Source organism: Peromyscus leucopus, chromosome 18 (assembly GCF_004664715.2).
Source record: "Peromyscus leucopus breed LL Stock chromosome 18, UCI_PerLeu_2.1, whole genome shotgun sequence".
NCBI lineage: Eukaryota > Metazoa > Chordata > Mammalia > Rodentia > Cricetidae > Peromyscus > Peromyscus leucopus.
This window is the reverse complement of record NC_051078.1, coordinates 35581796-35607876: the sequence shown is the minus strand read 5'-3', so window position 1 is coordinate 35607876 and position 26081 is coordinate 35581796. Positions and strand designations below refer to the sequence as shown.

General features: G+C 42.4%; 1 protein-coding gene across 1 annotated transcript in view; it reads right to left on the bottom strand.

The window, feature by feature from the left end:
• Vezt (vezatin, adherens junctions transmembrane protein) overlaps nucleotides 1-26081 on the bottom strand; it is a 68619-nt gene that overhangs the window by 12148 nt on the left and 30390 nt on the right. The window contains 6 exon segments of the mRNA XM_028880247.2: nucleotides 8956-9103; nucleotides 13163-13300; nucleotides 16683-16929; nucleotides 16932-16957; nucleotides 20113-20285; nucleotides 23846-23935. Coding sequence (XP_028736080.1) covers nucleotides 8956-9103; nucleotides 13163-13300; nucleotides 16683-16929; nucleotides 16932-16957; nucleotides 20113-20285; nucleotides 23846-23935 — 822 coding nt within the window.

The following is a 26081-nucleotide window of genomic DNA, read 5'->3' as shown; positions in this document are numbered from 1 at the left end:
GGTCTCCCAAAGTGTAATCGGGAAGCAGTGGTCCATGAAGGAGAGGATTCTATGAAGCGGAAGTTGGATGTGTATAGTCCTGTGGCAGCAGCACACACGGCATACCTGAGGAAGAGCAAGGTCAGCGTGGGCATGAGGGGGCATGGTGCGTTATACTCTTCGGGATGCTATGGAGAGAAATGGGGAGCTGCTGACTGGGCACAAGAATAAAATGACTTACGCTTCAACAGGCTCTTTCCAGATATTGAGACTTCAAGAAAGGGAGAGTGGATGCCAGAAGTTAGCAAAATCATCCAAGCTCGTGTACCCTGGAGCACAGCCCGGAGTGGTAGGCAGGGTGAGCAGCAGCTGTACTCTGGACAGATGGGGACAGGAGAGCAGTACCTGGCACAAGATCCCCTGAAAGGTGAATACTGAGGGAGGAGCTGTGCACCAGAGTAGTGTGACACCAGTATTTGGTGACAGACCTTAAAAAGAAGCAAGTTGGCATCCAAATGATGCTTTTAAAAAAGATTACCATTTTATTGAATTTCTTTTGTATCATCCAGTTACACACCTACTGTGGGATGGTCTTTCTGTGTGCTCTGAGTATGTATTGCGACCACTGGTTAATAAAGAAGCTGCTTTGGCCTATGGCAAGATAGGTTATAGCCAGGTGGGAAATCTAAGCAAAGGTAAAGGGAGAAGAATGTTGGAGTGAGGGAGATGCCAGCCTGCCAATTCCCAAAATATAGTTTATAAATGCTTGTTTTCATTTAAAGGGGGTTGGTTACAAATTGTTATTGGTCATAGTTAATCTCTTTCTAAAAGAAAAAATGGGAATATGATATAGAAATGATAGGATAAAAGGTAGATTATTGAATCTACTTTAATAAAAATACAACTATTAAACTTACATATTTTACATTGGTATGGATTTTGGTTTCTTGATTTAAATTTAAAGTTAATTTTATTATACTGTATGTATATTTCTACTCTTGTTTAAGGTATTATGTTTATGCAACACGTTTAAAATTGTAATGTATCATTAAGAAATACAGAGTAATAGTTAGTTCATCTATACTCAAAGTTATGTTAGTTAAGTTTTTTAGGTATACAAAGATATATTTCAATCAGGTAGTAATCTTCAAAGATTTCCAAGACCTACAGAACATGGCATTTAAAATGTTTTACAAACTTAGACTTTTTCTGGACAGTGAGACATGTCTGCACCTGGCAGCACCAATTATTTCAAAGAAGATGATGGGCATCAAAGAAACTCATTATGGAGTTTGCTTGCAATATAGAAAAGGCTAGCCATTTGGGCAAGAAACTGCTCTTGCCTGGACTGCTTGATAAACTGAACATGCAGGACCCATAGGAAGATGACCACTGAACTTTGCCAAAACAGGATGAGTTGGTCCTTCAGATTCTCACTTCACAGAAGACTCTGCCAGACATTCTGCAGGACACAGGGAAAAGTGACTGACAAACTGCCAGAATAGGTGAAATGGTCCTCCGAATTTCCTGCTTCACCGAAAAATATGCCAGAGACTCTAGACCTATAGGCTGAAGACATCACAGAGGAACTTTGGGTGACTGTACAGGCAGCCAGATGTCTCTGTCATTTCTAGAATTTAGGAAGTTGCTTACAATGCACTTCCTATTTACTTATGTCATATTATATCTTTCTGGGGTCTTTGATGGAGTTGAAGACTAGACAGTTATAACTGTTTTCCTTAGCCATCATAAAAGATAAATTAGATAAAAAACTTTAGACCCACAAAAATAGGATAGAACATTTTCTTGAATTTTGCCAAATACAAATAGACTAGACTTTTGTAACTGTTATTCTTGCTTGAAAACTGTTTTTTTTGTTTGTTGTTTTTTTTTTTTTTTTCCCCCGAGACAGGGTTTCTCTGTGTAGTTTTGGTGCCTGTTCTGGATCTCACTCTGTAGACCAGGCTGGTCTCGAACTCATAGAGATCCACCTGCCTCTGCCTCCTGAGTGTTGGGATTAAAGGCGTGTGCCACAAATGCCTGGTGATAACTGTTTTATTATGTGTAATTTTACTACGTTAAATTGAAAACGTTCCTTTTTGATTAGACAGAAAAGGGGAAATGCTGTGGAATGGTCTTTCTGTTCACTGTGAATATGTGTTGCTACCATTGGTTAATAAGAAGCTGCTTTAGCCTATGGCAAGACAGGTTATAGTCAGGTGGGAAATCCAAGCAAAGATACAGGGAGAAGAAAGGCAGAGTGAGGGAGCTGCCAGCCTGCCACCCAAGGAGCAATATGCCAGCAGATCAGTAATGCCATGGCCACATGGCAATACATAGATTAATAGAAATGGGTTAATTTAAGATGTAATAGTAGGATAGCAGTAAGCCTAAGCCACAGACCAAACAGCTGTGGGAAACAGGAAAACTTCCGTCTACACACACCAAGGCTCATAAATATAATTTGTTTTTTGTTTGTTCTTTGGATAATTTATGTATTCTTTTTCTGTTTGTTCTTTTGGATAAACTGTGTTGGCTAAGGGAATATCCAAAGCTTATGGCTGAGTAGCAAATTTTGATTTTTAAATACTTCATGGCATCTGGATTCCTTTCTTTCTTTCTTTTCTTTTTTTAAAGATTTACCTATTAATTATGTATACAGTGCTCTCCCTTCATGTCAGGAGAGGACACCAGATCTCATTACAGATGGTTGTGAGCCACCATGTGGTTGCTGGGAATAGAACTCAGGACTTTGGAAGAGCAGACAGTGCTCTTAACTGCTGAGCCATCTCTCCAGCCCCCTGGATTAATTTTTAAATCAGAAAATACAGTAAATAATAATAATAATAATAATAATAATAATAATAATAATAATAAAAAAAAAAAACAACTAGTTAAACACTTAAAGAATCCAGGCAGTACCACATTCTTGTAGTCCTGGTTACCCAGCAGACAAAAGGATTGCTCGAGATCATGAGTCCAAAACTAGCGGAACAGCACAGTAAGACCCTGCCTCAAAAAACAAGCAGGCGAGCGCACAGACAAAACACTGCAACAGAAGCCTAAGAGGAAAAAAGTCTTTCACTCCTTTTGGAGAGATAGATATACTACACTAGGGATTATTTATCTTTGAGATGGCGTCTTACCACTCAGGCTAGCCTCAAAGCTCCAGGCCAGATGAGCTTCCAAAAGCTCAGCTTCCCAAAGTGGCCCAGGCTACAGGTGCACGTCACCTGCCTGTCTCATGACTAAGGGTTTATACACCTCTTTAAGGAGGTGGTTTTCTACTCCCTGATGGTGCAACATTCGGTATTACTAAGCTATCCAGAGGGAAGAGCTGTATACAATAAAGGATAAATCCAAATATGTTTTCTTCAAAGGACACAATGAAAACTATCAAGGAAAACAACAGGCCATTGCTTACTTGTAAATCATCCGTTTTTAAGAAATTTAGTGCGTGTGCATGCGCGTGCGTGCGTGCATATCTGTGCGTGTGCATGTGTGTGGGGGAATGAGTTCATTCCTTCCACTATGCCAGTTCTGGGGACCAAACTCCTGTCACCTCACCACCCAGTAAATCATTCCTCACTTGGTCTTTTGTAAAATAAAGCTTTAGACTTGCTCTGAGAGAGGTTTCTTTACATTTTCATGGTTATAAACATAACAGATCTCAAGAAAAGGCCCCTTTCAGAGCTTCGTGACCCTGCTACCAATGACTGAGTTTGGGAACAGATTAGCTCTATGTTAAAATAAATAAATGTAAAAACCCAACTTGGAAGATTTATAAGGGTAAACAAATAGGATCCAGTTAAAATCAGTGTAACTTGGGGAAAGGCTGGGCAGAGGACACTGGAGAACAAGTCACACTTTAGAGCGGGTCACATCTGCTACAAAGGAACAGCTCAGTTCACATCCACTGGGCTTTTACTCTGTGCCAGGGACTGGATGGGCAAATGTTGAATATTTTGGAGATAGGCACTGGGGTGGGGTTCCATCTTAAAAAATGCCAAGACAGTGATTTGCTCCAGAGCGTATCAGAAGTCTCGGGATGGAGCTGTACGGAATCTGGAGTCTGACCATGTGGGCCCTCTCTTCTTTTGCAGCCTGGACTCCAGCTAGCGCACAGTTCAGGATTTACGTGCTTTTACAAACAATCCGAGGACTCTGGAAAGGGGCTGTTGAGCAAACTGGAGGGGGCTGTACTGGGAGTGGGAGGAGGCAGGTCAGTACAGGACAGAAAGGGAAGAGGCAAAATGACACCGAGAGATTGGAAAAGCCTTAAGGAATCATATTATTTTCTACCTCAGTTACAGACAACACATACAAGTCTATGTGTATACATATACAGATATAGTGCAAATGAAGTTACTTCTCTGGGCTGAGAGTAACTCCTACCTTCCAACCCCTGTCAAGAGCAGCAGACAATCTAAACCCCACCATCAGGCATGAGAAACTGCATTTGGAGTTGCTGGCCAGGGGAGTCCAAGAGCCTCCCCAAACAATACAGGCTGTTATTGTTGTCCCTCGACCCTTCCCATGGGTAGGAGGTAGGTTCCGACAGCTGAAGACAGCCTGCACTCTGGACACAGGACCCAGAGGATCCTAGCTGCATCTGACCTGAGAGCCTCCTCCCTGGAGACTAGTTTCTATAGCACAGGAAGGTGCCAGGCAAGCTTCTAAGGAGTCCTACTCACCTGTGATGCCCGTGAACTACAATGACCACCAGAATGATATGATAATCTTAAGGGTGCAATCACGGCATTCTGTCTTGGTGGTAACCAACAACCCTCTAATTGGACTTAAGGCCCACTCGAGAGGAGGATTTACTGTGCCTGGTTCTGGGAAGCAAGTCAACCACCTAGGGCTAGTGAAGATCTTAGAGGAGAACTTAATGACCGTCACTTGACTAACTTCATTCTAAGTGTCGACCCTATATCCATAGGTAAGCGTAGCTCTCGCCTCTCACTGCCTCTCTCTGCAACAGAAGACCCTCAGAAAAAACTTCAACTGGTCAAATACAGAAAACAAGCGACCACACGGTGCTCAGCCCCGACTGGTCCATCTACAACACAACTCCTGCACCTGAGGCTCAGAGAGCATCTGAAGAGGAGGCAGAAAGCTCGTAAGAGCGAGAGTCCTAGGAAAGCTGCTGTGAGATTATGTCTAGAAATGACAGGGAAGCCTTCACCCAGGATACCCCAGCAATATGGCTGCTTAAACAAGCTCCGAAGAAGTGTTAACAGCGTAAGATTTGCTAACGTGGAAGGGGGAAGTCTCAGGAGGCTCCAAACCCTGGACGAAGAACTACAAAAAATTGAGGAATGCTGAGTGGGAGCCACAGTGTGCCCCAGGGATGAGCTCCCTAATTGGTTGTCCAGTACTATGTGGTCAATGGACTGAGCAGGTTATATTTGTATATTTAGGCATTCACACACACACACACACACACACACACACACACACACACACATACACACACACATTACAATAACAATTAAGGAAAAAGGGGCCACGATTTCAAGATAGAGCAAGGGGAGGTGTTGGGAAGGAGGGAAGGGAGAAGAGGTAATTATATTTTAATTTAAAAAGTAAAAAACAAAAAACTACATCAAAACATAAACAGGAAAGTCAGTGAGACATCTTGATGACTAACAAAAATAACGAGATGAAGGAATATGAAAACTGCTTCTCGGAGTCCTTCTTAAAGAACAGCAGTGGGAGACCAAGTAGAGGATGGAGACAGACTCAGTGGTCACGAACACTGTGGCTCTTGCAGAGGACGAGGTTCTGACTCCCAGCACCCCATGTGGGCCACCGAGTGGAGATGGAAATCGAGGTGAAGTCGGGTTCTGGGGGATCCGACTCCCTCTTCTGACTTTGGCATACACATGGAGCACAGACAGCTATGCACACAAAACGCTCATATACATTAGAAAGAAAGGAAAATGTACAGCCTGTGAACTTTAAAATAAACAGCTATATAACAAACAAACAAACAAAACGCAGTGGCTGTTTTTAAGGCCCCATTAAAGGACCAGCTCTGTTTAGACATTTTGCAAGTCTTCTCATTTAACCTAACACCTCAAAAAGCAGGTGTGGTAACCCCTTTTAAAGGAAAGTTTAAAGAATAGTTTATCGAGGACAGTTTGGAGGCAGAGTTAGAATATAAATTCACCTCTGCTCAATTAAAAATCTCTCAAGAAGACTATTCTATTGCAGAGTAAAAGCGCTATTATGAGAATTACCTTGAAAATCAAAGAAGCTGCTTAAAGCCCCCTCCCCCAGTGAGCACTACCAGGACTTTCTCCTACTCTTGCCCACTTCTAACACAGAGTCCAGTCACCCTGCCTATCCACCTGGTTACCGCAGAGGGAGCAGACACTGTCCCAAGTGTCTGTAATGAGCAAGTTATAGCTGCTGTACAAAGGTTTACCATGCAGATCTACCATCACCCACACAGCCATTCCTTTATTCTACCATAGTTTCCACCTCCAAAAAACTCCGCATTTGCCAGGGAGGTGTCTAGAGCAGAGCACATTTAGGTAGTGTTCACCCCTACACAAAGCTAAGTAACTTGGCATATAGGCTTGATATATTTAGAATAATCACCTTAAGAAAGATTTGTGAAATGGGAATAGCTAGTTCAAAGCACAAATCTCTTGTAAAAGGCTCTAATACGTCAAATTACATTGTCCAACAAGTAACTTTACAAAATATAAGAAGTCAGGGAGAAAACTGTTGCAGTGGCCGACGTAAGATGCTAAGCGGGTGTAGTGGTGTGTGCCTGCAATCCAGCTACTCTGAGGGCTGCGGAGGAATGGCAAGTTCAAGGCTAGCCTGGCACCAGAGCTAGACCTGTCAGGTAGAGACAGACAGAGAGAGGGAGGGAGGGAGAGGGAAAGGGAGACACAGGGAGAAGAGAGACTTTGATGATAATGACATTGGCTAAGGTGAGGATGGGTAAGAGGAGGATAATAATGGTACTCCATTTTCTAGAAGCAGAAACTATATACAGATTAGAAAACGTACAAGTTAAAAGATACACATCTCAGCACAAAGTGTATCTTGATAAGTGCTGCCAACTACATTTTGAACTGATTTGCATGGTTATCAAGGGAAGTTTCAAAAACGAGAAACAAAGAAGTATCTACATAAAGCTCACTAAATACTAAACGCATTTGGACTGACTTCTTAAAAATTCCCTGGAAACTGCTGCACAGATGTTTTTGAAACAAGGTTACGCTATGTATGTAATTCAGGCTGGCCTTCAACTGTGATCCTCCTGCATCAGCCTCCTGAGTGCCGCGATGAAAGGTGTGTGCATGGCTTTTATAACTGGCTTTAAGTTATTTTCCCACATTATTTGTTTTCTTTAATGCGTTTCTATGGCCACAGCCAGGCAATGGTGGTGCACGTCTTTTAGACTACGACTGGGGAGGCAGAGGCAGGCAGATCTCTGAGTTCAAGGACAGCTGGGTCTACGGAGTTCCAGGACAGCTAGGGTTATATGGCAGAAAAACTGTTTCAAAAGGGGGAAACACACACACACACACACACACACACACACACAACACACACACACACACACACGTCCCCCCATGCCCATCTCCAGTGTAAGTCACTACTGATGCCACAGGGCTGAACTGTAATTTGCTTTCAGCACACGTTCGGTGGATCTGCTTATGTCCTCAGATCAGTTGGTAAGGGTGTAAGTGCTGGGATAAAGTATACAACTTTGCTAGGACTTGCATTCACTAGTCAAGCTTAGGCTGTCGTCAACTGTATGTGAGGGCTCCCTGAATCTTTATTGATAACGATTACTATTAACTTCTAATATCCTTTGTAAAATGTCTTTTCTTTTCTTTTCCTTTTTTTTTATTTTATGTGCATTGGTGTTTGACCTGCATGTATGTCTATGTGAGCTGCTATGTGAGTGCTTGGAATGGAACCTGGGTCCTCTGGAAGAGCAGCTAGTGCTCTTAACCACTGAGCCATCTCTGCAGCCCTGACTTAGTATTTCTGTTTGTATTTCTTTCAATAGTATGACTGAAGTTCTACTGCACGGAATGGTTTTGTACTTCTGTGAATCACCAGTCCATTCATCTTTCCTCGCTTCTGTAGGCTCCACTTTTTTGAATCGCCAGTCCATTCCTCTTTCCTCGCTTCCGTAGCCTCCACTTTTTTGTTTGCTTGACTGTATTTGCAGAGCTGGAGATGGAACCAAGGCCCGTATGCATGCCTCAAGGTTCTTAGGCAAGCAACCTACCCCTAAGCTAAACTCTTACCCTTGTAAGTTCAGTTACCTTGTACTCTTTATACAGAAAGAAGCCAAATTGTCATTATAGTGTTACGGGTGAGCCTGCCGTACATCCCAAAGTAACACTGCTTTGTCAAAGTCCCTTCGAAGCACCGGTATCTCTGGGACATCATCGTTCCTCGTAAGGATGTTTCAGGGACTCGTGTAGAGCCTCTCTGCTGTCTAAAGCTGCTCAGTGCTAGAGTCCTCGTTTTACTTTATTGTACGTAAGGTATATAGTATTTGAAATTTCATTTTTATATTGTCAATCATATTCTCTCATGAGGCTGTCTCTAGTGGAAAAATTATTTCTTAAGATATAAAGAAAAATTGGGGAGATTTTATAAAGGGACACACACACACACACACACACACACACACGCACGCACGCACGCACGCACGCACACACGCATGCACGCACACACACACTGCTTTGTTTGTTGAAGTAAACTCACGCAGGCTTCCTATCAAGGAATTCACACATCTCTAAACAGACTCTGTGGCATTCTTAAATTAAGAGCAGTAACACCAGAACACAAAGAGCCCTTCATTCGATTTGTATCACCTCTCAGCTCCTACAGGCAGCGTCCTAACATCTAAGCACCGCAAATGAGCATCTAGGAACACAGAAGGGAAACAGGACATGCGCACTCCTCAGTCCTTCCTTCCAAACGGGTTACCTTCAAGGCTGGCAGGCTGAAGCCATCTGTCAAGTTATGAGCCTCCTCTTCGGATATCTGTTCTTCACTGAGGCCAAGGCCCAGCTCCTTAAAAGGCACCACACAGATGTAGTTGGTCACATTGTCACTCTCAGCGTTCAGGGGGTAGGTTAAATTAGGTTAAGGCAATCAATCAATAACACCTCTTCATTAACACACTTAAGGTAGCCAAAAACACCCAAAACTATATTGACTAATTTTATTCTGAACTTAGACTGAAGATTTACATCAGTTGTTTTAAAGAAGTTAGTTGTAAGAGTTAACATATTGAGATAACACTTGGGTATATTATAGGGTACTTGGAATAAAGTTTTTTGTTAAAATAGTTAAAAGTAGGCAGGTGGCACTCTCGTTACTGCCCAGCATGCTGCTCCCTTCTGTATATTTCATAAACTTCTTGTATTCTGAAATAAAAACAAGTAATTAGAGTTCAGCTCTTCAAAACTGCTCAACTGCTGTTGTTTCTGACACCGTCCTTCTAAAGCTGTATTTTGTCCTGTGTTGTGTACTGGCTCAGACTCTCACTATACCACAGGGAAGACTTCTCTTTGCCCTTCCAATCCATCAGCTGTCGGCCGCTGAACGTGTTAGCACTAGCCTGCTCTAGCTCGTTTGATATACACTGTCCCATTTTGTTATCTTACTCATGAATGTATCAGCATCAATCAAATTATTTTCCATTTACTTGCTTTTCTATAGTATTATACCCATACATTAAAAGAAACCCTTTTACTTGCATTTATTTATGCTAAATTTATTCCCATGGCATACTTTTTTTTTTTTTTGTCTCTCTAGCTTTTCCTGGGATATCTTTTTCTTCTGTGGACCTCCTCTTCTGGCTTTGCACAATTGGTTCCTTTTCAATGAGAATCCCCTCAGTGTGGCAGCAGAGCTCAGCCCGAGTGACTCTACGATGAACTGAACATCGGCAGCTTGACCTGGGTGCTCTGTTGGTCTCGATGCGGTCAAAGACTAGACAATCTGTATCACACCCTCGAATTCAGCACTACTTTCTGCATGTTTAAGCACAGGAAGCAAAAAGTCCAACATTCTTTTCAGGCCAATGACCCTGTGTCCAGCCACACTGTTTGACCAGGGCACACCTACTGACTCCACCGGTACACCACCGGATTGGCACACAGGGATTCCCTGAAGGGACATCTTTCATAGACTAGGCGGCTTTTCAGATACGCATACCCTTGATGGCCTGGGCAGTCTGATGGATGTTCTTAAAGTGAACACCACAGTCTGTACCTTTGATCTGTGTAGTCTCGACGGGGGTTCTGGGTCAAAAGAAGAGTGAACTATTTTCACAGGTCCCTTACAGGAAGCCCCATACAACTAAACATTTTTTTTTTTTTTAAATCACATTTGGGGTAGAGGAATGATATGGAAGTCAGAAGACAACTTGCAGGAGTTGGTGATCTCCTTCTTCCATGTCCCACGCATCAAACTCAGGGAAACCGAGGCAACTGCTTCCTCTTCCTGTCACTTAGTCACACAGTTTACCTGTTCTGAGGCACTGACAGTCCTCAGTTTCCCTATCTGCATCCTTCAAGATATTGTGTGGACAGCATATAGCACAAAAGCAAATCTATACATTAAGTTGTGAGTGTCTGGATGTCTATAATGACAACTAGTATAAACACATGCACTGAAAACATAAACATTTATTTGTGCATTTTTATGTGCAGACTACTTATGCACAAATGGAAACAACGCTCTGGGCACTGTGCTCCTCCCCTCCCCCCACTTACATAGAACCTGGAGATCTTTTTACAGTGGTTTGCTAAGATCCTTATTTCTTGAGATAGAACCTCACTGGGTAGCCCAGGCTGACTACAAACTGTATCCTTCTGCCTCTGCCTCTTGAACACATGCGAAGCTGGGATTACAGGCATGAACCACAATCACAATGCCTAGCCTCACTGTTGTTTTAGACAGGTGCATATTTGCCATTCTTTCAATGAAACTAGGTGCTCTTTTTTTCCCCTCCCAAATGAAATATTTTAAATCACATTTTCAATCTCTTCAAATTTTTTAATTCTTTCTGGGTCAGTTTGGAGATCTGCATTCTGATAAGCAGTGAAGGGTCGGTTCCCCTTGTAGTTCCTAAATTGCAATTGAGGAGTTGCACAAACTATCCTCTTAAAAGTCTGGCTAACACCCCTGGTACATTACGTTCTCATTACTGATCCTGTACATTTTTATTGCTTACGCTGGTCAGCTAGACTGGGTTTTACTTGTCTTTCTGTTCTTTGGTTGGCAGATTCCTTGTCATTTTAACTCCTGAGGTTTCTTGTCTAGAGAACACAACCAGTCCTCTGCCCATCTCTACAGCTCATTTTGTATTCCATCTCCAACATACTGCTCACTAGTCATGACGACCTTCCTTCTCTACTTCAATTCCCTACTACCACAGAATCTTTATACTTTCTGGTCCATCTGAATGGACATTCTCTTTGACCTTTCTCAAATCTTAGTTTCAGGGCCAGCTCCTCAGAGAGGTACTTTACCACCCAGTCAATGTAGTACGCCACTAATTGTTATCTATCTTATATCCCTGGACTTTCTCTTTTATATTAATTATATCTGCAAATCTTAACTGCTCATTTTTTATTATCTCATCCATTAGAAAGCAAGCTTCGTTGAATAGTCATTTACCTTGTTCACTGAAAGGTCCTCAGTATTGAGAAAACTTCACTGGTGCAGGTAATTTCCCTCATTTTCCCTATTCTAAGTCTATGTTCTATGAGGTAGACTGTACCTATGCACATAACAACGTATAGCTAGTGACCACACATTGTGTAGCACTGTGTTTATGCTCAGGAAACACTCACTGAAGGACTGGCTACTTGGAGTTCACAAGCCACTCTCAAATCTCTGTTTTTCCCACATACTTTTTGTTTGTTTGTTTTGGTTTTTGTTTTTTTCAAGACAGGGTTTCTCTGTGTAGACCTGGCTGTCTTGGAACTCATTCTGTAGATCAGGTTGACCTCGAACTTAGAGATTCACCTGCCTCCCTCTGCTGGGATTAAAGGCCTACGCCACCACGCCTGGCTCTTTCCATATCCTTTTGCTTCTTGCTCTCTGGAATACAGCCTCATATTCTCACCAGCAACTTCTATTCATTCTTTGAGAGCCGATTCATGTGAAAGTTTCTTTAATCCCATAAGTCAAGTTCACTGTCCTAGGATATGGGAAGACACCCTGAGCATTTATATTGTATTGTGAATGCTGGTTTATCTACTGATCATACTCAAAAGTCCTCAGAAGTGGTAGTTCATGTTTTTACTCTGTCTCTTTAATACCTGGAAGTATTTGACACATAGCTGGCAAACATTTTAAGCAGTGGGAGAAGTAGATGGGCAAGTTCTTGATGAGAGCTAAATTGTTTTCTATTCATTTCCAAAAAGGCAGGACAGAGTAGCTCTATATAGTACATATTTACATATTATATTACATGTTTTAAATTATAAGTAACTTAACTTCTGTTTTTGGTTTGCATAAAGTAGAGATAGGAAAATATACCCAGGAAGATTTGTGTAAAGCAAGGAGTGATAGGACAGAAGGCATATGGAAGCACAAAACATTATCTTCACCAGTACCCAGCAGACTGAGGGTAAAGAGTAGTTTTTAGCCTTCTATTTACTCATAATTTAACAAACTTATGAATCTTAGTTTATTAACTATGGAAATACTGCCATTTTAAAGATGATAGTAAAGCAGAGAGAAGTTAAAAACACTAGCTTAGATTAGTCCCCTATGCAGTAGGGAATGAGAGAGCCACAGTCTGAACTCAGGCCATCCAGCTCTAGAGTCTGTTGCCAGGTTATCACCAGGTCATGATGCAAATTTGTCACATGCACTCATTTTCTTAAAATGTCTCCGCTAACACAGCCAACTCTTTGTCCTCTTGCTTTGGACCAGTGAAGAGAAGACTTGGAGAATTTTCCCCTTGTTGTAATGATCCATCTAAGAATCTCTTCCTGTCTGTCACTGTCATGCCCCTGCAGTACACTTTCAGTTTTGAAATAGCAGTGAAGAGAGACATTAGATCTGAAACAGGCAATCTCAATTTACAGTTCACATCTCAGGATGTGACTGTAACACCTAATTCGGGGCTTTGGAAACACTGTTAGCCTCACACAGAGACAGAAAAGGATATTTTTTCAGCATGTACAGGGTGGCTAGCCTTGCAGCTTGAAAGTTGGCTCTGACAGTTCTGTAGACGGCTTTCCGTAGGCCGATGAGATGCTGGCTGGGATGCTGTCCAGCTTTATTAAATGAGCAAGCAGCACTGACCCTGTCAAGCAAACTTGAAAAGTAAAATGTGATACAACTGTACAGGTGTCCTAAAGTTTGTGTTTCCTAAATCCATAATTCTATTAAACTAAGAAAAAAATTTCTTTCTTAAAATTATGATAAGTATTTGAAATTAACTATCGCTTCCTTTTTCTTGATAACACATAAAGCCACCAAAATTTCCCAAAAAGACTGAAAATCTAAAATCTCACAGAATATTTCGTCAAATATAGAGAACATGAGTTTTAATTGAGACAGAACAGAGATGAGGAATATTTCAACAAGAATTTATGGCTTTCTACATAAAGATATTCTACTGATAAAATACACTATGGTAGAAGTACTTTACAGGTTTCAAAAGCAGTATCTACAGGTTGTATGAAGGGCTTAATTATCAACCCTTTCTCATGCTTAGTATGCATTTGCATTATGTTCACTAGTCACGTCTTTGGGCACATGTACAGGGCCATGAACTACTACATAGAAACACATCTGTACATCCATAGAAGTAGGGCGGAGTCAACACCCACCTGCTGCCACTGGCACTTACCTACTCACAATGAAGTAGGAGGGCAGAGTTACCAGGACCAGTGGCCAACAGGGGAACACAAGCAGAAAGGCAAAGTGAGGGTTACTATGTGGCAGCCAGCCGGCTCAAGCTCTCACATTTCATGGCTTTCCTTAGGCCCACGGAAAGCATTTGCAGGAACGACATGGAATGTGTTGCTTCAGGACCCAGAGTAGGCACGGTTAGGTGCCGCGGTTTCTCCTATCAGTAACCTCCTCCCACAGCAAGACAACGTGTCGGCACTTGCAAACCTTCCTCATAAAAGCACACATCTATAAACAGGCATTGGACCGCAGTGTTTACAATGTAAAGTCTATGGACAACATGGACGGGCTTTACCTTAAGTAAGGGAACACAGGAAAAGCAAGGTTAGGTTATTTGCCAGAAGGAAACAGTGAGGCAGAAACAACCCACTCCCAATGTCAGCGTGAAGCATGAGGGCTTGTGCTTTGCTGACTCCATTTTGCAGACTGAAATATTTCTAAGACCTTGAGGCAAGGTCTATTGTCCCTTGGGACTTTTCAGCCCAGTGTCCAGCTAGATGGAAACTATGAAATGACGTCTTCCAGCACTTCTCCTTACCCACCTGCCACCTGGATGGTACAAAAGCGTCACTGGGGGTGAATCATGCTCAGTGGCCCACTTTACCTTTGCATGTCAATTCCATGGATGTGTGTAAAAGTCAGAAAACTGACAAGTCACAGCACCTTGTACACATGTCTAAGCACTGGTTGGGCACATGGCCACCCCTCCCTCAGGCCTCTCAATACAACGCTGTGTATGTCAACAACCAAAAGGAGATATTCCTTATGTGTGCCTTTTTTAATTTCTAAAATCTGGCAAACAACTCAAAACTTGCTATCTACTGGTAAGAACTGGACCTAACCTAACGGAAGGATAAAATCAACACAGCAGGACTGTCATGCTTTGCACTGAGCAGCAGAGGGCATAAGACTCTTCCATGTCATCTATACTCTCAGGATTGTTCAAAGAGCAGAGCGTGAAGAGCACGTGACTGCAGATTCCTCTGGGCCTCTGTCCCATGACTTTCTAGATAGAGCTTTAAAGACGAAGGACTGATCCAGCGCAGAGCAAAGAGAATGATGCAGAGACTACAAGAGGCATCTCCCTCCTGATGTTTACATCTTCCAACCTCAACTAATTAAAAGCAGTTATTGTTCGCTGCATACTTATTTTTCCCAACTATAAATGGCAATGGAAAAATGTCACATAGTGGGCAGGGGACAAGAGAGGTGATGAGATGTCAATATGATTGAATACATTACATACGTGTATGAAAATGTCACAGTGAAACTCACTGTATAATATGTGCTAATTGAAACTTTAAAAATTATATACTATAGTCTATTGAAACTTTAAAAATTATATACTATAGTCTAGCGGCCATCTGTGGACATTTAGTAGGTAGCCTAGTATACTGGAAATGGGCTTCTGAAGTCAGATGAGATGGATCTGAATAACTGCTCTGTGAATACCTTTAGTTGTATGTAAAAATGATTAGCACAGCACATGGAACATAGCTGGTCCCTGAAGGGAATGTCTTTCTGTATGTTGTGAATATGTGTTGCTCTGATTGGTTGATAAATAAAGCTGTTTGGCCAATGGTGAGGCATAAAGTTAGGCAGGACTTTCCAACTAGAGAGAGAGGAGAAAGACAGAGCAGAGGAGATGTTGCCAGGCACCGCCATGAGAAGTAAGATGTAAAGATGCTGATAAGCCACAAGCCACATGGCAAAGTATAGATTTATAGAAATGGGTTAATTTAAGATATAAGAACTAGATAGCAAGAAGCCTGCCATGGCTATAGTTTAAAAATATTATGTGTGTGGTTATTTGAGTCTTAGTGGTTGTGGGACTGAGCAGGACACAGGAAAACTTCTGACTACAGGTCCTCAGTAAGTGCAATGCCCCGCCCTGTGTGTGTGGTATTGTGGTGTATGCACATTATCTATGTAGATACAGATGCCAGTGCACTCAGGAGGCCAGGTGTCCTGCTTCTTCATGAACCACTTTATTCTCTTGAGACAGGTTCTACCATTGAGTCTAGAGCTAGGCTGGCAGCCAGTAAGCCTCAGCAATGCTTCTGTCCCCACTCCCCTATAGCTCTGGGGTTACAGCTACATCCCATAGCCATGCCTGGTTCCTAACACAGGTGCTGGGGATGGGAACTCGAGTCCTCATGCTTGTACAGATGTTCTTACCTGCTGAGCCATCACCCTAGTCCTGCATTCTCCTTTTAGTGAGTATCCAGCATATCCTGGAGCGTAAACGTTGACAGCTAGACTGCTAACCATTTCGTTTCCCACAGGAGCGTGCAACATCATCATTAGCATGATATTCTAAAAGTGCTAGTGCTCCAGCAGCTGCTAATGGTGACCCAGGGAGTGTTATTGATATGTGTCTAGATCTTAAAGTGAAATCACACCAGCTACATCTACCATCTAAACTGGGCAATGAGGTCTTCCGACAGGGAATAAAGGAAGCAAACATTTATTGAGTAACCACTGCACATGCATTCAGTGTTACACACTGTCACTGTCTCATCCAGTCACACGGTAATAAGCCAAAGCGACTATGATTGTCAAAACATTTCTCACAAAACATGAATCCAAGTAGGTAAGCAAAGCCCCACTATACACCCATCTAGCATGTAACGACTTTATCCCTTTATTAATAATAGGCTATGTGGACTTCTCCTGCCACAACTGTAACACAGAAATAAAAACGTGATATTCTCCTTCAAGTAAATAGCAGAACAGAATCATTTAAAAATCAAAGTGAGAAATGAACTCACAGAGTAAATCCCCTGGAAATGACTTCAGTTTCTTGGATAAGACGCAGAGATTTTCTCACAAGGTTGGTGAAGGCTCGGCTATTTGCTGCCATATCTTCCAAACGGACCCTATATTTTTTCAGAGTCATTTGCAGCTTGGCTGTCCTCCATAATTTCAAAGCTCGCATGATCAAGTAAAGAAATAGAATTATTCCCCATACCATCCAGGAAGACACAATCCACCAAGTGGGAAGCATAATGAGCAGCTGATGAAGGCAAGGAGCATGGAGACATCCCTGTGAACACAGAACCCAAGGAAAGAGCCATCAGACGGGGGAGAGGGGTCAGCCACTGGAGTCGGTAAAAACAAGGGCCGATTTCAGCTCATTACAACAAAACTCTAGCTTCTTTAGGAGGCAATACTTTAAGAATGCGACATACAACAGGGTGATATGGAATAGTTTTAAACATCCAGCATGTTAGATAATGTTGCCTAGATAATAAAATCTGAGCTGGTGAATTTAGGTAAAGGACATTGGTAAGAAGTGTCTTTTACAACTGTTTTAGGAAGTACGGTATTTAATATGCAAGTTATATTAAAAACCTCAATTTTATATACTATATTTAAAAGGAAAAACAGTATCTTAGAGATAGTTTGAGTTTGTTTTGCTCAAAGCCATTTGCACAAAAACATGGTTTACACAGAAGCTATTCTACGCTTTACTTGCAGGCAGGATGGTGGATGCCTATGATCCAAGCACTTATATGCTACAAAATAAACCCTTGCCTCAAAAGATCAAAGTCAAAACAACAATAATAAAACACAGTTGGTAACTGAATGGTCATCTAATTTAATAATCATCACTAACTTGAACAAACATTTTTTGCCATAGATCACAAAGTAGAAAAACTGTGCACTTCCATACTATATTAATGGCATTAAAAGTATGCATAAAATTTTTATTTGGGTCAATTAAGCAATGACAACTTTGGTGAGATGTGTATACATAAGACAGAATACAGGCAAATGTATCTGAGAACCTGTGAACACAGCTTCGGCCATACTTGGGAGTTAAAGTCATACTGAGAATGTCATGTGAGAACGCTTTTTATGTGCTGCATAGGCTATCTATCACTTCCACCTTATTCTTTGAAACGGTCTTTCAGTGAAGCTCATCACTTTGACTACACCATCTGGCCACCAAGGCCTCTGGGTCTGCTTCTGTCCACCACACCGGGCTTTTAGACCTTAGGTGGGCGTCAGGGATCTGAATTCAGGCACTGATGCTGCTGTGGCAAGCACTTTACCACTGAGCCATCTCCCGGCTTGGAGAAGGATTCTTAATCATTGTTAGCCCTAACTTCTTCCAGAATTCATTACTTTTAGTAAAATCATAAATTAAAATCACATCATTTACTTGTACATGTTAACAGCTGTAGTGGTTTGGATGGGAATGGCCCCCACAGGCTCGTATGTTTGAATGCATAGTCACTGGGGAGTGGAGCTGTCTGAGGATTAGGAGGTGTGGCCTTGCTGGAGGAGGTGTGTCCCTGGAGGTGGCCTTGGAGGTCTCTCTGCCTGCTGCCCATGGATGAGGATGTACAGCTCTCAACTGCCCCTCCAGAGCCACGTCTGTCTGCTTCCTGCCATGACGACAGGGACTAACCTTCTAAAACTGGAAGCCAGCCCCCAGGGAAATGCTTTCTTTTATGTTGCCTTGGTCCTGGTGTCTCCTCACGGCAACGGAACAGTAATTAAGGCAACAGCAAACTCTAAAAGCATTTACAAAATCTCCTAATTGCTCAGCCGGTCCCCTTTGTGGAAATCTCTGTGTGCCCATGTGTGTGTACATGCATGTGCATGTGTGTATGTGTGGGAGGCCAGAGGTCAACTGTGTCATTTCTTGGGTGCCACCCACCTTGTTTTTTATTGTTGGTGTCACTGTTTGTTTTTGTGAGACAGAGTCTCTCTGTGTAGCCCTGGCTGTCCCGCTACTTTGCTATGTAGACCAGGCTGGCCTCAAACTCAGAGATCCACCTGCATCTCCCTCCCGAGTGCTTGGATTACAGGCGTGCACCATCACAACTGGTCCACTTTGTTTTCTTTTTTTGATCTTTCCAAATAGGTCAGGCTGGTTGACCAGTGAGCCCCAGGAAGCTGCCTGTCTCTGCCTCCCCAGCACTGGCATTACAAGCACATGCCACCACGCCGGGCTTTTTAAAAAAATGTGGTGGGTTCTGGGATTGCACTCGGCTCCTCATTCTCGCATGGCAAACATTTAGCAGATGCTCTGTCTCCGGCCCTACAAATGCTTAACATCCATGGTTCAATTCGTTTATATACGTACTTATAATATGCACATAAATATCTATTTTTGTGGGTCTTTTAGAGACAAGGTCTTCACTGTGTGTCCAGGCTGACCTTGAACTCTCGGGCTCAAGCAAGTGTCTTAGTAGCTTAGACTAGAAGCACACTTGTGGGACTCTAGGTACACACCACGGTGCCAGGCAAATTCCTCTATTTTTAAAGAGAAAAATGTTTATCTTCTCATGCTGGTATTTCAGTAACTGCTGGCTGGGAAACACACTTAGCTACCCATTACAGTGTGACAGGAAAGAGATTTGGAACACAGGACGGTTAACACTGTATAACGTGAACAGAGCACGGGATGGTTAACACTGTGTAACGTGAACAATTTGGGCAGTGACTTTGTACATTCCTTGTTTCATTCTTCCCTTCTCTGTCTTACATGACAAACGGACAGGAGAAAGGCATCGACAATTCCCACACATATGGACACACAGAAAATCTTTTAGTATTTATCTTTTCCTTAAAAAAAAAAAACCAAAAAACTATTTTAAGACACATTATGACCCAGGACTTTTGCATTAGACCCAAATATTTTCAGTAGCTGAAAGGTTTCAGGATTGTTTTTGTGTGACTGTTTTCTTTTCTTTTTGAGACAAGGTCTTTGCTATATTGCCCAGGCTGGACCCTCACTCCTGGGAACCTGTGATCCTCCTGCCTCAACTCCTCAAGTAAGCTTTGGAATAGTTCAAACCATTAGTTATGTTATCAGTTGTGAGCTCTTCTCAGCCACCATAGGAGTAAGCGATGCTTTATCTCCACGTCTCAACCCTTAGTGTCTCTGGACACAGCTATGACGCCGTCCGGCTAGGGCTGGCAGGCACACTGCACTGCTGTACATTTATCCCTGATAGCTGCGTTGCGAAGCACACAACTAATTTCGCTGAGTTGGAAACACGTGGTAAATTTTTCTAGCACTTTGGTTTTATTTTGTTTTGAATCTCTGGCATATCACTACATCTGTTGCAATTCTAAACATATGGAATGTTCCTAAGGCCTTTCCAATAGAGAGCATTGTGGCGGATTTCTTCTGCCAATAGTCTACATGTAAGCAGTCAAAAGAGAAACGTTTCCGGACAGTACCAAACATTCGGGGTTGCCAGGGAGCGGAGCGCTGGAAGGTGTCCATCTTCCTGTTGAGGGTGCCCTGCGGACAGGATGCTGGGATCAAGTAGCTCAATTAGCTCCACATCCTCTTGGAGCAGGACTTCCTGTTGAAGGATGGTGTGTAGTGAGTCCAGTCGGAATCCAGTATCCTTGCCATCAAAATACAGGAAGAGATGTATTAATACATCTGTAATACTGCACTGAATGCTAGGTTTAATATAATTAATTTAGTTCACAGCTACAGGTATTTATTTTCAAAGTAGAATCCTAGAAGGAAAAACAATTCAATCTCTCCTTAGTGTGACAGGCTTTATTTTCACTGTAAATACAAAACAATAAAGATTGAGGTGGACATTATTAAGCTACCAGATGTGAAAAATAAATCTTTAATAGTGCGATGTAAAGTAATCACAGATTCATAAACCTAGTCATTTATACCCTCTTAGTTAAATTACTGGCATGCAATTTGAACAATATAATACACACAGAAAAGATAATACAAGAGATGCTGACAGTGGACACTGTAACACAGAGCCCTTGTGGTGGTTTGAAGGAGAATGGCCCTCATAAATTCTGGTTTGAACACTTGCTCCCCAGTTGCTAGAATGGTCTGGGAAAGATTAAGAGGTGTAATGCTGTTGGAGGTGTGTCACCGGGGATGATGGACTTGGAGGTTTCAAAAGACTTGGGCCATTTTCACGTGCTTTCCGCCTCCTGCTTGAGGATCAAGAGATGAGCCCTACCAAGGATTCTAACCCTCTAACACCATAAGCTGAATTAAATGCTTCCTTTTAAAAGTCGCCTTGGTCATGGTTTTGTGACTGCAATAGAAAAGTAACTAATAGAGCCAGTATCTAAGAACTTCGTCAGAGGGACCAAGGCCTTCTAAAAGTGGACACTCAGACACTGAAAAAAGCAAGACTCTACAGTCTCTTGTAGATGGAAGTTTCTGTCCCACTTGGTCCCGTGGCTGTGAATTCAGTCCTAAATAAACACAGAGACTTATATTAATTATAAACTGTTCGGCCTATTGCTCAGGCTTATAACTAACTAGCTCTTGTACTTAAATTAACCCATAGTTCTTGTCTGTGTTTAGCCACATGGCTTGGAGCCTCATCTTACTTCCTCTGCACCTGGCTGGTGACTTGGTCTCTGTCTTTTCTTTTCCCAGTCCTAGTCGAGTCTGGTCACCCTGCCTACACTTCCTGCCTGCTTACTGGCCAATCAGCATTGTACTAAACCAACAGGAGTGACAAATCTTTACAGTGTACAAGAGCGTTCTCCCACAGCAGTCTCTTCTTTGAGAAGTGCTGAAGGTCATGCCTCAGGCATGCCAGGCCAGTGCTCCGTCACCCAGTCACAACCGAGTCTGTAAGGCTCTACACTTAAGGCCTTGGGAACACTGGAAGCAAATGATTACCATAAAACTGTGCACTGGGGACAGAAGCGGCTAGAACAGTGCCCTGAAGCACAGAAGCCCTGAAGTCAGAGAAAATAAAAGAGGGAAGAAAAGCTGAGCTCGGCTTACAGCGTGAACGGAACTGACTGGAACAGCAGGAAGGTGCATCAGAGAGGAGTCTTTCTGTCTGTGAGAGTGGAGTTTGCTATCAACTGTGAGCACACACGGCGGAGGGGGAGAGACCAGGGAGCTGTGTTTGAACAGGAAGTCAGTTCTCACAGTAGCCTGTGATGCACACTCACAGAGGCTGAGTAACTTCCCACAACCTTTATTTCAAAGCTTAAGTCTTTGGTAGCTATTTTTGTTTATTTATTTAAATTTTAAATGAAATTTATTAATTTTGTATTTAGAGTATGTGTGTGGGGTACACAAGGAGACCAAAGGACAACTCATAGGAGGCCACTGCTTCCCTCCACTGTGTGGATCCCAGGATCCAGCTCAGATTGTCAAGCTTCCCATCAAGTGCCTTGACCCCAGGGGCCATCTCTCTGCCCCTGGTCTGTCTAAGTAATACCCAAGAACATAAGCTTGGGCAGGGCATGGTGATTTATGCTTACAATCCCAGCACTTGGAAGCCTGGAACAGGAGACAGCCACAGTTCTGAGATGAGGCTGGGTTATTTAGTGAGCCCTGGGCTATCCTGGGCTACAGAGTAAGACTGTCAAGCAAAAACGAAACAAGAGCAGAAGCAAAGTAAAACATAAAATTATACTAATGGGGCTCTGTGTGAGTTTTGATACGTACATATTGTGGGATGCTGACACCAGGCTAAACACATCTGTCTTCTCAAACGTTTATCATCTCCATATGGTGAAAGTTTCCGAAATCCCTTCTTACAGTTTTTGAAATATACACTATATTAATGATATTTATAGACAGTCTACTGTGACTATAACTTAAGCAAGTTGTTAACTTCTCAGTGACGATTCTTCCTCATCTGCAAAGGGGTTAAACAGGACCTACTTCAGAGGATTAAATAGGTTGACATCCATAAGGCATGAAGAGTTTCTATAGAAAGTATTATGTGTGCTACCACATGTGAAATAATTAAGAGCCAACCCTCCTAAAAACGTGTTATGTTTATGCACCATAACATAGCACATAAGCATAGGTAATTGTGATCAGGTTGGTAAAGGAGAGGATCCAGAAGAGGAGAGCTGCTTACTGAAAACACTGCCACAGACTGAGAGGAAACAGGAGGAATTCCATCACAGAGGAGCGGCACAAATACCACCCTAAGGATGAAGAAGATGGCAGACTGGGGGCAGGGGAAGTAAGGGTTAAACTGTGTGGACCCTTCAGTGCTGAAGTGATGCTGAGTTGATGCTAAGTGATGGATAACAGCACTTTCGGTTTTCGGAAAAAGTATCACTACTCCAGCTGGAGAAGCGGTGTGTTTTACTGGAGAGAGCACAGGCTTTGCATTCAGATCTGGGTTCAAGTTCTCCCTCAATTCCTTGCTGAACATTCTTGGACGATTCACATACAAAGTTATTAGGCAAAGCTGTCTAAACCTTGGCTTTCTCTCACTGGTACAAGAGATCAAATCTTATACTGCGGTTTAGAGTATTCAATCAAAATGGGAAAGCATTTTGTAAATGACTGCTTTACAAAAGTTCATTTAAAAAGAACGGTAATTCTTAGGGTCACAGGCCAGCAGAGAATCCTAATGCCTGTTCATCTGCAAGCTGGTCACATCTCTGAGCACCAAGAGAACTTAGCATGTGGAACATTCTAGGCATGCTGCATTGATGGTACACTGGTCGGTGTGAGGCTCACTACTCGCCTCATCAGAGATTGGGCTAAGCAACAGATACATTGCAGTAGAGAGAGAAAGAGGCAGGGGGAGGTGGGGAAGGAGGAAGGGAGGGAGGGAGGGAGATGGGAAAGGAGGGAGGGAGTTTTACAGGAACCAGAAAAGCCATCAGTACTGACTCTGGGAAGTGTGAGTTTCAGTCCCTCAGGACTGGACTGGCTGTGCCAATCGTTACATTTATTTCCTTCCTGAGATGGCAGTAAATTAGCAGTCTAACAAACAGGGCATCAGTAACCCCGGAACATGGCCACCTTTTCTAAGAAATAGGAACAATCACCGCAAGCCCGTTTAAAGGCCCTTGGTTACTGTAGCAGAATTTCTAAAAAGATCAATGGCATCAAGGTCATAGCAGAGCAGGTTTGGGTCCCTCGGTTCTCTCACGATGGTCCATTGTACAGGACCCTGGAGGGGGTAAGAAAACAAAGGACACTCACCAACTTGTGGAGTAAGGCATCCTTCCTACTGCACTGAGAAGAAAAAGTCCAGCTCTTGATGGTGTCTGCCAGTCTGAACAGGATGCCTGGCTAGAGATTATGAACGGCATGTGTAGGATTAGTAATTAAATACACTCAAAAGGCAGAGAAACTCAACAACTGACTTCTAAGTAACTGGAATTTTTATCAGAAAGAGAGAAAAAAACTGTTCAGGTTATTCACGCCTGCCAGCGCATCACGGCCTCCTCACTTACTTACGCCTACTCTAGTCACGCAACAGAAGGACCTACGAATTGTACCTGGAATTACACTCCCGGGCCCTTCAACTAGTTTACGACAGTGGATTGAAAGGAGGCATGTAAATCTGGATTTTTTAAGGAAGAGTCAGAAGTCACCATAATGTCGCCCATTTATCTTAGGAATACTAAAGGCTATCTGTATCAACTTGATTATATTTATTTCAGAATGAAATTACAGTAGGGTCCAAATTCTCAGTATGAATATCATTTTGTTATAAAATACTAAAGCAGAAAGATATTTTGACCCTTTTATAAAAACTGTCAGGTACCAAAAGTTTTATAAACAAATCAATTAGATATGTAAGTTACCTTAACAGCTCCATTCCCTGAGCATGCCAGTAAATGGAGTTTATAATCATTTAGTAGGGCTGGAGAGATGGCTCAGCCGTTAAAGGCAAGGCTCTCAACCAAAAATGCAATCACTTAGTGAGTTCTATGTTCCAGAAAACAGCCACGGGAACAAAGACAAATGCCAGAACTGCCATTTTAAAGAACTTCACAGAGACGTAAAGAGAGAACAAATGGATCCCAGCAATGAAAGTCCTCATCCAAATGAAAACTCACCGTGCACTCTTAGAAAAGTCACCAGCAACTCAAGCAGCATTTTCAAGGCCCAGCATTCTGACTGCATCATCCAAAGTTATACTAGTTTGATATCTGCACGCTTAAGAATGATGGTAAAAAAAAAAAAAAAAAAAAAAAAAAAAAGCGGCGGTGGCGCACGCCTTTAATCCAGCACTCGGAGCAGAGCAGGCGGATCTCTGTGAGTTCGAGCCAGCCTGGCTACCAAGTGATTCCAGGAAAGCGCAAATTACACAGAGAAACCTGTTCGGGGGAAAAAAAAAAAAGAATGATGGTAATTACAGGAAACAAAGACTTGAAATACTTTCTTAGAGTCATTCTTCTCTGAATGAATATTCATTTGGGACTAGGACAGACTTCCTAAACTTTATTTATTTCTTTTTCTTTCTTAAAAATATTTTATTTATTTATTTATTTTACATCCCAGCCACAGTTTCCCCTCTCTCCTGTCCTCCCAGTCTCTCCCCTCCACCCTCCTCTGTCCCCACCCCCCAATCTACTCCTCCCCCATTTCTGTTCAGGAAAGGGCAGGGCTCCCATGGGTGTCAACAAAACATGGCGTATCAAGTTGCCATAAGACTAAGCACCTCCCCATGTATTAAGGCTGGGCAAGGTGACCCAGTATGGGGAGTAGGGTCCCGAAAGCCAGGAAGAGAGTCAGAGACAGCCCTTGTTCCCACTGTTGGGAGTCCCACAAGAGGACCAAGCTACACAACTATAACATATATGCAGAGTGCCTCGGTCAGTCCCTTGCAGGCTCCCTGGCTGTCGGTTCAGTCTCTGTGAAGCCCCATGAGCCCAGGTGAGTTGATTTTATAAATTTTCTTGTAGTATCCTAAACTTTCTGACTGGCCTTAATCACATGCTTGCCATTTTGTGTGTTTTTATAATAAGAGGGTTCTCAGCATTGACAACCATAGAATCAAAACATCAACAAATTCTGAAAAAGGGTGAATATGTTCTGCATCCTGCAGTATCAAATATTCAGCAAAGACTGACTTCTTCATGTAAAAATAAACAAGCACATCAATCAGTTGTATACAAATTGTCTTTTTTTTTTTTCTTTTTGAGACAGGGTCTTTCTGTTTTATAACCCTGGCTGTCCTGGAACTCCCTATGTAGACGAGGCTGGCCTCAGAAACCCAACTGCCTCTGCCTCCCAAGTGCTGGTTTAAAGGCATGTACCCCCATGCCCAGCAGCTTTTGACTTTAATACATGGTCAAACCATAATGCATACAAATAATTATTTTAAAATAAATTTTGCTACGATTTATTATCAGAAAACATTTGATTTATATACCTGTTTAATATACCTAGATACTCAGGGTTACATAAAAATTTCTTGGGCAAAAGG